This window comes from Salvelinus alpinus, chromosome 5, assembly GCF_045679555.1.
Source record: "Salvelinus alpinus chromosome 5, SLU_Salpinus.1, whole genome shotgun sequence".
NCBI classification, from domain to species: Eukaryota; Metazoa; Chordata; class Actinopteri; order Salmoniformes; family Salmonidae; genus Salvelinus; species Salvelinus alpinus.
Window position 1 is genome coordinate 42,331,616 of NC_092090.1, and position 13,791 is coordinate 42,345,406.

A 13,791-nucleotide genomic window follows, 5' to 3' on the forward strand; every position below is an offset into this window, starting at 1 on the left:
GGAGGGCGAGCGGTGTGGAACCACTCTACAATCACGGAGGCGACCGTTCAACTCAGGCCCCAAGAGGCTTTTCAGGATCTGCTGCTTGCATCTTCATGAATCAGCGTCTCACTAAGGTAAACGGGGTGACAGCCAAACTCTCTCTATCGCTCTTTATCTCTCTCTCTCTCTCTCCCTCCCTTCTCTCTCACTCATACAGTATGTATGCTGTAGACACAGGTAAAACCTGCCTTAAGGGCTTCCTTTATAATATATTCCTTCTCCCTGAGAGAGAGCAGGTGGCTACATGTTTCCCACGTAGATTAGACTGACAGGGTATCCACAGAACTCCCAGGCGTGAGTAGACTGACACATTGATATGGTGCACATGAGGCACATTTATGGCTTCAACATTAAAATTGGTAAACAAGGTTTGTCACAAAAGATTCAAAAAGTCATCCTAATTTGAGAGTTGAAACAGGACATAACGCTCTGATCAATCTGCAATGTTAATTAAATGCACTTTTAACAAGCCTGCACTGTATAGACAAACAGCGAATCTATAACATCTGGCTGAATGAGGTGCATTCTAGATGGACTCTATTTGCTCATTCAACATTTACCCTGTTCCTAATTACAGGGGGAATTGAACAAATAGTTGCCATACCTTCCACCTTGGTGTAGGGTTTCCATTTGTAGTACCATCCCCTGAAGGGTTTGCTGTTGTACTCAGCACACTGCTGGGCACGGAAGTCCACTCCGCTGGGCTGGCACGGCTTTGTGTTACACAGCTGGTTGAGACGACTGGAGCCCTGGCAAAACTTCCCGTTGTGTTGTGGCCTAAAACAACAGACAATTAACACATGTAGACCCAACACAGATGTGGCATAGGTTAGGGCAGGCATTCTCTTCGCCTCATGTTCAACACAAATTACCTCAACAGGCTAGTTGAGGTAATTTGTGCATGTAGGTAATGGTGAAGTGACTATGGAGAGATAATAAACAGCGAGTAGCAGCAGTGTACAAAACCAATGGGGGGGGGGGGGGGTCAATGTAAATAGTCCGGTGGCTTGAGAAGGGACTCAAGCCAACATTTCTAGGGCCCTGTTTCGACAGTTTCAAAGCAGAATGAAATAAATCACATTTAAGACAAACTATACAATGACAGCCTCAAAACAACACTACTACTCAGGTTAATGGGTTTTCATCCAGGTTCCCAACCACTCCTGTGAAGACAGCAGCCACAAGTATCTCCAGTCAGCCACATTAATAGAAAAGGCCTTCTGTTCTTAGGAACAACCTACCAGTGGAGGCTGTTGAGGGGAGGACGGCGCATTAATAATGGCTGGAATGAAGCGAATTGAATGTCATCAAACACATGGAAACCAGGTGTTTGATGTATTTGATACCATTCCACTCATTCCCCTCCAGCCATTACCATAAGCCCGCCCTCCCCAATTACGGTGCCACCAACCTCCTGTGGAATCTACTCACACCGTTTCCCTGTTGTGAGCCTGATAGGCTGTTTTAAAGTGGAGCGGTGCACTTCTTGGGCAGGCTTCCACTGCCTAACATCAAAGCAAATGAATCTCCGTTAGGCTCTTCCTGCTGGAGCAGAGCCAGCATTCACTTACAGCTAAGTGAATGTGTGGATGTTGGTGTTTGTGTGTGTGCTTGCGCGTTCACACATGGGGAACAGTGTGTTGTTAAATGAGAAGGAAAGTCTTCCATGATTCATTCAAGTAACTGAGTAATAAGTCTTCATTTCAAAAGCCCTGGGTAGATGTGTGTGCATTAGTAGACAGTCTGTGTTAAAATGCCATCCAAAATAGAAACAAATAAACACAACAATTGGCATAGTCACCCAGACAAGCACTGGGAAATATTATTGGATTTCATTGCCAAGATCAAATATGTAAGCTAACACAACAACATCAGCCCAGACACTGAACAGCAAAGCAAAAGACAATTTTAAAAAACACTATTTGTGGTAAAGCATAAATTCTCAAACCACTAATTCCTATCAAACCACACACAGCAAAAATATGATATGTGTATTATGTTCAGCAACAAAACGGCACACATTCCATAATATATTTTACTGTCAACACTCATCTGAGCGGAGCTTACACAGAGAAATGCACGTGCTGATAACAGTGGATTGTCACATATCAAACCTGAATGTCAGAATGACAGGCTCTATTAAAGGTGTCTGTGTAAACCTCCTGTTTGCAGAGCAACGCTCATTTTGTGTGCAGAGATCTGGGCCTGAGCTCCCAGTCTGATCCTATTAGGGCTTAGGAACGGAGACATATAGGCCCATATGTTAGACTGCTTATGAGGGCTGCAGACAACCAGATGTTGTCGGGTTCTAACAGGGGTTCGGGTGCTACTTGTTTCATTCAGGGAGATGAGGTAAAGGATCATTAACTACATTCACATAATAATAATTACAAACCATTTGTAGACTGCAAATTGACCGCAAGTATAATATTTGACTAAAACATAATCATTTCAAACCTTGCTTACATTTTTATACGATCAAATATATCTCTCTATTAGTTGTGGGAATACTTTGGAACAGATTTGAAAAATGTAAATCACTTGGATCTGATTTGCTGGTGTTTTTATATTCTTTCATGTTCAACAATTTTTTATATATCAAAATTCCAGAAAAATTGGGGTGGCCAAATAAAATCACCCAAAACTTTTGGGATAGCTGACTACTCACTCACATGCATAAGGGGGGTACCAGACAAGTTTAACTTCTTGTTATACCCTTTTTATTTTCTTCTCTCTCTCTCTCAACAGATGCTGTACCTCCAGCATCCCAGAGGGACGTTAAATCTCATGGCGACAGCAATGAGTCCAAACTTCAGTGGACTAGAGGTCATCCTGTCTGGCTAGTCATCACCTGCTCTCTCCCTTCCCCCTCTTCCCCCTCCTTGTCCCCCCTTTCTCTCATCCTCCTCCCTGTCCCTCACACAGCAACCACCACTACACAGGGTCATCTCTCTCAGGCTCCTGACCACCCCTAACCACCACTGGACCTCCTACTTTGCTGCCCTGCTTCCTCCCCAGTCACTCCGCACTAGTACTCCCACCTGAATCAAAGGCCTGCTGAGACCTGGGCCACCCTGCTGGATCACACTCCCCTCTGTGTGGTGTGGAGCCCCCAGTGAGCCCTACTGACCTCTCCCCTCAGGGCCTACTGGACCTCCCCTATGCCAGGCTGCGATTAACCCAGGGGTCTACAACCTGATAGCGTCACAGGCTGCACACACTGTCACGCCCTGATCTGTTTCACCTGTCTTTGTGATTGTCTCCACCCCCCTCCAGGTGTCGCCCATCTTCCCCATTATCCCCTGTGTATTTATACCTGTGTTTTCTGTCTGTCTGTTGTGAGTTTGTCTTGTTTCTTCAAGTCTACCAGCGTTTTATGTCTCAGCTCCTGCTTTTTCCAGTTTCTATTTTTCTCGTCCTCCTGGTTTTTGACCCTTGCCTGTCCTGACCTGTACCTGCCCGGCTGACCACTCCGCCTGACCTGACCCTGAGCCTGCCTGTACCTTGGCCTCTACTCTGGATTATCGATCCCTGCCTGCCTTGACCTGTCGTTTGCCTGCCCCTGTTTTTACAATAAACATTGTTACTTCACACAGTCTTCACTTGGGTCTTACCTTGGTACCTGATACACACTGCCAATAACTGCTGTGTTTTAACCTTTGTAAAGCATCTTTAAGAGTCTGTCAGATGCTGTCGTGAAACAGGCAATCTGATCATCACCGGTCCCATGCAACCTTATAAAGGGTTTTACTATCAAACACCAACCTATATTGCCATATTCATCAAGACTGTTAATTTATTTAATGTGCCAGGTGATTGCTGTGTTCAGAGGGGGCTTCCCTCAATACAAAAATTAAAATGAGACTGATAAAAAATATATATTTTACACCTAACGTACACCTGCAAAGATGTACGTTAGCTACCTATTGACAGTCTCTTCAAGATGATTTGAAACTTTTGAAACTGTTTTAAAGGTCTGCAAACAAAGATATAATATTTACTGAATAGAAATGCATAATACATTATATAATATGTTCTGTGGTTTGTGAGGAGAGAACATATTCTCCTAATCTGTAAACTACATGGGGATGTTACAGTCTGATAGCCAAAACAAGTGAGCAGATTGAGGGCAATCTATCCCCAGAACCACAGATTATACCAAGAGGGGGCTGCCAAAATAATCTGACAGATTGCTTAAAATACACTCTCCTGTTCTCACGGATCAGAGCTAAAATGTGATTTAAGGGGACAAACAGATCCAACAGGGAAGACACTGTGCTCAGAATGGAGTTACTGTATATATGATTCTAATACTGTAATGGACCACAAACTGTCAGAAACACAGAAAGTAGTCAGCAGAGAAGTAAAGTATAATTTATATTTATATTTAACTAAACAAGTCAGTTAAAACAAATTCTTATTTACAATGACAGCCAACCCCGGCCAAACCCTAACGATGCTGGTCCAATTGTGCACCGCCCTATGGGGTTCCCAATCACAGCCGGATGTGATACAGCCTGGATTTGAACCAGCGACTGTAGTACCACCTCTTTGCACTAAGATGCAGTGCCTTAGACCGCTGCGCCACTTGGGAGCCCAAAAGGGTCAACGATATCATAAATATCATTGCTCCATACTGTATAGATGTAGGATCTTAATTTGAGCCAGTTTGCTATAGCAGGAAAATAATCCTGCAGCAAGAAAAAATGTAAACTATTATGTGGATTATAATTAATGGACATTTGTGTAGGGGTTGATGCATTTTTCGTAAGGGAACATTTTTAAGTGGAAATTATAAACTTCAGAAACCTTTTTAAACATCAAATACTCTACAAGTTTTACATTTCCTGCACTGCAGGAAAGTTATCCTGCAACAGGGTGATCAAACTAAGATCATGTAGGATCTGTAGGTAAACTAACAATTTTAGGTCATGATTCGCCATGAGTCCCAATTCGCAACATCAACCAGGATTTAGTGGTTGCTTCTTACTAAAAAGACCTCTTAAATGCCCCAAAACATTTTAAATCAACATTACTCTTAAAGTGGATTATACTTCTATAGCTCCATGTATGGTCTGTCTGCTAATCACTGACTGTATAATGTGCATCATAGGCTGTCTGCGTCTGGCTCTCTCTCTCCCCAGGCTGGTCCAAGCTGGATTAAGTGAACAATCAGGTACAGCAGAAAGGACAGCACCTCACCAATGTCAGTCCTCCAACACATATGGCTCGTTGACTGGACAGACTGTTGTGGGAGAGGGAGAAGTAGTTTCCAACTCTGTGCTGAGCCACTACATCCAATCCAATTGAGGGTTTCCACTTGTGGGATTTTGTATTTGTTTTGCTTTTGTCTGCATGTATTGATTTGAGGTACCAGTAAAAGCCATTGAGACGTTACGCCATTAACGAAAAGAGACATACGTAAGTGAGGAAGGTAAGGTGGACTTCCCATGCCACATAGTTTACCCACAGTGACAGCATAGGAACACCTGTGCCTGGGAAGGTTACTCTATCATGCCTGTGCTGAGAAGAGAGGTCCTCCGTCAACCTGCTGCAACTGCTGGGAGGAAACACCTGGGCTTACACCATCAGACACACACACACACGCGCGCTCGCACACACACACACACACTCACTCACACAAACACACACACACTAAACTGTCCTGGAAATCATATCTGCCATTACATTTCTAAATCATAGTCTTACTAAATTACATTTCTCGATCATAGTCTAATTGGTGTGGCTAACAGATCATCATATTCATCAATATTATGGAGCAAAGAAATCAGTGTTCTCAACACACTGGAAAGGTTTGAGTTGAGGTCTTCAATATCATTGACGCAATCAAAGTGGTTGAGTGCCTGGATGTTATCCAATCGGCATGATCACATCCCATCCTGCAAGACACAAACCTGAGAACAAGCCAGACGCTAAGAAATCTAAGCCACCTTTCCATCAATAATGTCCCTCCTTCTTTCAGCTCCTTGTCCCTTTCTGAAGCAGCCAAGCCCTCCGAAGCCAAACATGCCCTCAGAGGGAGTCGTAATCTCAAATGAATACAGAATCTTCTTGAGCTTTCACATCAATCTGACTTCTAGTGGGTGTACCAGGCAACAAGCACACAAAGCCTGACATCAATCAGACGTCTTCTGAGAACAATCTAGCAAAGAGATAATTATTTTACCTTAATTTAACTAGGCAAGTCAGTTAAGATCAAATTCTTATTTACAACAACAAGCTGGTTGTGATACAGCCTGGAATCGAACCAGGACCTTAGACCACTGCACTACTCGGGTTCCCCCAAGTGCACAGAAGATCTGACAAACTAATATGGACCTGAGAATTGAATCTAGTGTTGGGGCATTTGTGTGCTATGTCTCTATATTTACTTGTGTGTTCAGTGTCTGCCTCGGGTGTGACTGCTTGACGAAGAAGAGGTTTGTGTTTCCTAGGGAAGTCAGAAGATTGGACGAGTAGCTTGAGGCAGAGCATTGAGTAGCGCTGTGGGCTGAGCAGGTTAAACTGGCATGAGAGAGAACCCTTTAATCTGGCCTGCTGTCTGTTTGTAGACTGACAGATAATAGAGTTTAATGGGCTGACAGCCAACTGGCAGGCAGGCAGCCAGGCAGGCCACGCTCGCAGGTGCTCAGTTAGTAAGTCAGGGGGAGCTGACTAGGAGGAAGGCCATGTTTACCTGTCCAAATCCAACCCTGTTCTGTTTGCACAGAGCAGACACACTGTATGTGGAACTCTTCATGTCTTCTATGGTGGTGCTGGTAGAGACTTAGCAAAGACAAGCAACAGTTGTGGTAAAATGTGGCTAATCATGCCTCAAGCTCATCTATCCATCAGCCGTCTTGTATGGAGCGTTACCTCTGCAAGACAAGGTAAAGCGCCTCAAAAGAGGGAGGAGTAACTATCACAGTAATAATCCTCTCTGGGGTATTACCAGGGGTTCTTGAGTTCACCCAGTGCAAATCTAGGCTTGTTATGGTAGGGGAGAGTGGGGTAAGTTGAGCCAAAGGGGTAAGTTGAGCCACCATACACAACATTAATAATTTGACCAAATATTTAGGAAGAGGTCATAATTTCATGGAGTCATGGAAAAAGTGGTAAACAAGTTAGGTCCAAAAAACAGATTCTCACCAAGTCAAATGAATGTGGTGTGTTAGACGTTTCAAGTAGAACATTTTAAGATTGTTCTATACACCAGTTGGGGTCTCTATAAGTGTGAATATGAGGTCCTAAACCTAGCATGAAAGTGCATCCTTGTAGCCAATGGCCATTGGGTAAGTTGAGCCAATGGTTAAGCCAAGAGCAAGTTGAGCAAATGTAAGTATTTTCATTACAGGCGTAATACAAGGCATTATCGCTGGGATATGAGGTAACAGCAGGGCCTGACTTATGTTAATTTGTAGACGGCTTAGCTTACCCTGTCCCATGGCTCAACTTACCCCATCCCTGGGGTAAGTTTGGCCAAGATACAATTTTTTAGAACAACCTTTGTTTTCAAAACTGTCATTTTTACATGAATTCGGATTATTTACAGGGATACACAACATCCTAAAATATATGTAGATATCTTTGTTAAAAATAATACTATATTTCCCTTGACAAAGTGATACTAAATGTAAAAAATTGCCCAATTTACCCCACTCTCCCCTAGTAGGCTATGCATAAAAAGAGCCCAGAGTGAGACTCTAAATCAGTAGTGAACTCTTATGACCCCACCTGACCCCCTAGTGTGACCAACAGAACTGTACCTGGGGCTGGTGCAGGATCGCTCCCTGTACATCACCCCTCCCCCACAGGTCCTGGAACAGTCCGACCACTCCAACCATCCTGACCACTGACCGTTAACAGCTCTCGGACCGTGGTCACCATACTTCACACACTGGCCTCGCCGACACCACTGTTAAGAGAGAGAGCGAGAGAGAGAGAGAGAGAGAGAGAGAGAGAGAGAGAGAGAGAGAGAGAGAGAGAGAGAGAGAGAGAGAGAGAGAGAGAGAGAGAGAGAGAGAGAGAGAGAGAGAGAGAGAGAGAGAGAGAGAGAGAGAGAGAGAGAGAGAGAGAGAGAGAGAGAGAGAGAGATTGAGAGAGAGAGAGAGAGAGAGAGAGAGAGAGAGATTGAGAGAGAGAGAGAGAGATTGAGAGAGAGAGAGAGAGAGAGAGAGAGATTGAGAGAGAGAGAGAGATTGAGAGAGAGAGACACGAGAGAGAGAGAGACACGAGAGAGAGAGAGAGACACGAGAGAGAGAGAGAGACAAGAGAGAGAGAGAGAGAGAGAGAGAGAGAGAGAGAGAGAGAGAGAGAGAGAGAGAGAGAGAGAGAGAGAGAGAGAGAGAGAGAGAGAGAGAGAGAGAGAGAGAGAGAGAGAGAGATGAGGACGGGATGGAGAGGAAAAAGAAAGTTGAGTTAGTATCGGTGGTAGGATCTTTGGCTTGCCCCAGTGCTGAGGTTCCTGGTTTGGGTGAATGCCCAGCACCACACCTGGAGACCTAGGCCTATCTGAGCCAAACCACACACTCATACACATCACCACCTTTCTTTCTCTCCCAATATCATCTTTCACTGTGGAAAAAGAATAGGAGCCTTGTGTCCTTATGGGACATTTAACAATGCACAAAACGCTCCTGCAGGTGTGTGCATATGTGGATTTGTGAGTGAACCTGTCTTTTGTGCTTGGGCCTTGGGCATTTGTGTACGCGTCCCTGTGTGTTTTTACGTCTGTGTGTGTTTGAAAGTGTGTTACGCTGAATGATAATGTTAGAGGGGAAATCCCTGTCTCCTCCCATCCCGTTCACGATGGGCAACATTGCCATGGAAACAGATGGTACACTTACCATGTCAGTCCCACAGCTGGTGCCCTCGGCAGCGGGCATGAACTTGGTCTCACACCGGTGACCTGTCCTGTGGCACCACAGTGACTTACAGATGTCCTGCCGAGTGACCGAAAACACCAAACAGTGAGTCCAGCATCTGCCTCCCCTCATCAGAACACCACCACTACACCACCAACACCCCACTGCCATGGTTACACGCAATAATCCCCCATTTCCAAATAACCTGTCAAAACCAATCATTGTATTCCCTGAAACACGCTATTCATGTATCTTTTATTTCTTCCCACAATGCAGTATGTATGGAGAGATGAGGCATTGGGAGCCAGGCAGTGGACCTGTGCCACGCTGGCGTGCCGCCCGATTGCATCTGGCAGACAGCTAGCGAGACCGGGGTTGTGAGAGAGCTGGTCCCCCTGTGCTAATCTAGCTCTGCAGCAGACTGACTGAGCTAGTGTGCCACGGCCAGCCATAAGAGCAGAGCACGCGGCTAATTAGCTCTCCTCTGCACCGCGCGAAACGACTGCAGAATCCCAACAGGGGGAAGAAACACGGGGAGGCAAACATCCCAAATCCTTGTTAATTAAGATGTAGAGTCACCTACGTCGAGGTTCAGGAGACGGATTCAAACTTAGGGCTGGGGTTCAGGAGAACACAAAAGGTTGTATGGGGGATATACAATGGAGCATGCTATACCATGAGCACTAATCCTACAGATGGACTGGTATGGATGTTGATTTCCCACACACAACCTCCTTTTCTTGACCCGTTCCTTATTCATGCTGGATTTGCATGTCAATGCATTTCTTGTTGAATGTATTATAGTGGAAGCTTATAGAGGCCCATTCCCTTAGGGTTGTGTTCAAGTCTGTTGGACCCGTTTTGAATACTGTAATGGGAGATTAAATATGGCTGTTTTAGACATAGAATGGTTTGTCCCAGAAAGATCATGCAAATTAAATAATACTGGTTTTAAACCCGGCCTAGTTTTCCCAGTAGCACACTTGTCAGACAGTTTCATGCAACCCCAGTAACGAATGTGCCTATCAGTGTCAGGTACCTTGACAAAGTCCAGGTTGCACAGTTTAGCCTTGGAGCCAAACTGCCACTTGCACTGTGTGTCAGCATCATAGAGCTGACCTGGGAGCTGCTCTGGGTATTTATACTGCCCAATCTGCCCGGGCTCATCCACCAGACATGATGCTTGAGCTGTTCTGTGGAATAAAACCAAGAAACACTGAACAATCAGACAGGGACCTAGAATGATAGACTCCTAAACACAAACAGGTGCATGAGAACCACACTACATCATTACATGCATGGCAGCCATATCAGAGGTCAATATATAAGGCTTACCCAAGGAAGCGGCTGAGGTATTGGCGACTGCAGGCGGACCAGGAGAAGACCCCGTTATTTCCTGCCAGGGTTGGAGACATGATGTTTCCTTCAGCTTTCCGACAAGGATTCCCCTCTCCATCATGGATCATCCCAAAACTACCAGAGAGACAGATCATTAAGAAGTAGAAAGAGAGAGAGAGAGAGAGAGAGAGAGAGGTTTGAACTCTTACCTTAGTAACCTTAGAACATTAAATTTTTTATAAAACTCGTTAAGCTCCATGGAGTGTGAATGGTCACACATTGCCTCACGCTTGTTTTAGAAACAGATGTGTTATAACCAGGCATGTGCTGATACAGCATTAAGGTCTACCCTCCTGCAGAACAGTACATAGCTGAGGTTCACTAGTCTGTAAAAGACCACGTCATCTATTTAGAAATGACATCCCCTCAATTTGTCAGTGATTAATGGTATTGGGCCTGGAAGTGGTTTTCATCTGAACACCGTGCAAATTCTGGGAATGATTCCTATTAATTTGACCAAAGTGATTAAGCCATTGAATGTTACAGGGATTCTGACATGTTACCGGCTCGTCGTATCGAAGGAACATGTTCTTTCCCGTTTGTGTTGAGAGAGTGCCAAGCAGACAAAGGGCTTTACCGTAATAATTCAATCTCAAATGTCAAATATAAACTGCCTCTTATCTCGATGGAAACGTGTAAACACAAACAGAGCATGCCCATCGCCTGTGGCACTTTAAATGGTTTCACACATTGTCATAGAGCAAATTAAGTGCTTTGCTCGTGTAACGCTATTGTTTCAGTCCGTATCTTTTGCATCTTTGATGTGGCACTGTAGATTAAAGCCGTCACATTGCAACTAAGCACGACTTTCTATAAAAAAACTAAGCCTGCATGCATTTCTTAGGACTAATGTCCCACGAATACACTGCTATATAGTAACACGTTCATCACCTGCACTAGGTGTTCTCTTGTTCTCCTAAAATGCATGGGGGTCTATTCTGCTGCATGTGAAGGTAAAGCTAATGGCTAGTGCTAATTGCGAGGGCATTGATGGACTTACTTGTGGCCTGATTCATGAGCGATGGTGAAAGCTAAGCCCAGTCCTGTGTCTTCATTAATCGTACAGCTCCGGTATTTACTACACATTCCACTTATAGGAGCAAAACCTGCAGAGATAAGCAGAGCAGGGAGAAGGAGAGGAGGACATTTAAAAGAGTATTGTGAGGGAGATATCAGGCTCAAATATGTATTCAAACAAAGCTACTATGTCTATCTACAAAAACCATCAGACAACATAACTGTTCTGGGAGAAGGAAGGCCGTAGGCAGTGTTACAAGACAAACTTATTTTCAATACAGGCATTACTATTGCCAACCTAAAAAATGCAAATCCTGCTATTAGAGGGAGCAAAGACTGCTGTTACATGGCAATAAAGGCAGTCTTTACAGTTTAAATGGTCCACGGAGAGCATGAACGCTATGGATTGTAGCATGAAAGCTGTGGGTTGTGTTACAAAGAGCATATTTAAATCAAAGCCTCGCTTGCTCCTCACACTGTACGTCCCAAAGTGCATACTTGTGGTTTAGGGCCGTTGAGATGAATTAATTATAGTTGGCTGATGCTTCAGTTTTAACTGATCTGACAATGCTGCCAATCGTTCACACTAGTGAAGAGAAGAAGAGAACAGGATGGGTGTAAGATGTGTGTGGGTGGGTGCACGTGTGTGGGTGTGAGTGCGTGCGTGCATGTATGCATGGCCATACTTGTGTGTGTGAGTGAGTTTTGACAAGGGTGTATTTAGTGCAGGTGAAATCCCCTGCCGGAGGGAGTCCAGGCAGAGCATGCAGGATCCCGCCCACCCTGGAAGTGACCCCATGATCTCTGGTGCTGTCTAATCCCCCAGCAGCACCATGACTAAGGGCTCTAATTCCAACAGTCCCCTCAGGAGCCCTGGCTGACCTACTTCACCCCCGCCCCCACCCCTACCAACTCCCCCCCCCCCCCCCCTCCCCCTTACCCAGGGTGTCACAGGGCTCGTTCTTCCAAGAGCAGATGTCCAGGCCGGTGAGGAGCACGGCGTGGTCGTGGCGCTTACCGATCAGGCCCGACTGCCACTGGCAGAAACTGTTGAGAGACTGGTCGGCGTGGTGGTTGATGGACAGGCCGAGCTGGGGAAGAGACAGAGAGGAAGAGATCAGAAGGGGAGACTGGAGAATTCATGACATTGGGGAGGCTGGGGATTTTATTGTCAAGCACTCAGATCGATGTGACTCACTGGGTCTTGCTCTAGAAGAAGCAGGCTGACCACCACAATGTTGATATCAGTTCCGATGGTGCCGTCTTTGAAAAGGCTGGAAACCTGAAACAAAAGCAACCCAGATTGCCAGTTGTCGATTAACATTTCGGTTCAAATGAATCGTTGCTTAACATTTTGTGGGAAGTAAATACATAAATCATGACATTCATTGCTTGTCAAGCCTTAGGCCAGGGTTTTGCTTGAGGATAAAATCTACTTTGGGATACAGTATGTTACATGACTGACTGGTGTCCCTCCCCTGCTCACCATGTTCATAACAGTGAGGACGTAGGTGGTGACGTTCTCTCTGCCGTGTTTCTCCAGCATCTTCCTGTCTGCCACCACCAGTGTTTCCACATTCAAGGTCCCCACCTTGTTAGACGTGATGGGTGATCGCTTCCCCCTGCCTGGGAGCTCAAACTCATCAGGCATGGCGAGACGATCCTCAGCAGGGGGCTTGGGAGTGTCTGCAGAGATATGGTAGACAGATAGAGGGCAGGTAGGGAGGGATAGATAGAGATATGAAGAGAGAGAAAAAGGAGACAGGGGGAGAAATGCTTTGGAAAGGAGCTCAAATGACAGCTCCTCCTTCTTCCTGGACCTTTCCCTGATAAGAGCAAGGGGCCGGCAGAGCGTTGAAAGAGCAGGAAATATTCAAAGTCATTCACTCCTCATGCTGCTTCTGAGTATTAATTTCAATAAAGGCCAGCTACTTTATACCCCTATGCTATCTGAGCACTATTTCTTTCAAAATACACTATACACATTACATCATAAACAATCAGTAGTTGAACATTTGAACATTTTTTTTATTTGTCATTGTACTGTTATCGTTCTGTTCCTGTGATAAAACTACAAAGCATGTCTCTCTACCATCTTTACTACCACTGTCCTGTACACACAGTCCCACGTGACTGTAATGTATTTTTCTCATGTGAGCGGATCAAAGGCAGTCATAATAATAAGGAAGTTCCCTTACATACATTGCTTGCGGCGTCCACAGAAGTGTTGTCTCTGCAGCTTCCCGTGCTGGTAGTCGTGGTGATGCTGGTGATGGTGCTGTAGATATGGGTTGCCAGGTTGGGAGCTGTGGATAGACCTCTGGCCACCATGGACTTTGTGTTCAGCCGAGCGTTTGTAGACCACGTGTGGGTGGTGTCCACTCGGGGAGCTGTAGTTGTGCTCTGCAGCTAGGTGCTGGGGCAAGGGGGCGATGAAGTACTCATCATCAGACATCCGGATCAGACCTGA

The 13,791-nt window shown here is 45.2% G+C and overlaps 1 protein-coding gene across 2 annotated transcripts in view; it reads right to left on the reverse strand.

The window, feature by feature from the left end:
• Nucleotides 1-13,791, reverse strand: part of LOC139576198 (A disintegrin and metalloproteinase with thrombospondin motifs 18-like) — a 46,565-nt gene that overhangs the window by 18,738 nt on the left and 14,036 nt on the right. For both annotated transcript variants that reach the window (XM_071401967.1, XM_071401966.1), the window contains 10 exons: nucleotides 13,524-13,791; nucleotides 12,808-13,007; nucleotides 12,520-12,603; nucleotides 12,262-12,412; nucleotides 11,305-11,410; nucleotides 10,242-10,379; nucleotides 9,946-10,099; nucleotides 8,889-8,984; nucleotides 7,809-7,957; nucleotides 647-819 (listed from right to left, as the gene is read on the reverse strand). In XM_071401967.1, coding sequence (XP_071258068.1) covers nucleotides 647-819; nucleotides 7,809-7,957; nucleotides 8,889-8,984; nucleotides 9,946-10,099; nucleotides 10,242-10,379; nucleotides 11,305-11,410; nucleotides 12,262-12,412; nucleotides 12,520-12,603; nucleotides 12,808-13,007; nucleotides 13,524-13,791 — 1,519 coding nt within the window. The remainder of the gene's footprint in view (nucleotides 1-646; nucleotides 820-7,808; nucleotides 7,958-8,888; nucleotides 8,985-9,945; nucleotides 10,100-10,241; nucleotides 10,380-11,304; nucleotides 11,411-12,261; nucleotides 12,413-12,519; nucleotides 12,604-12,807; nucleotides 13,008-13,523) is intronic.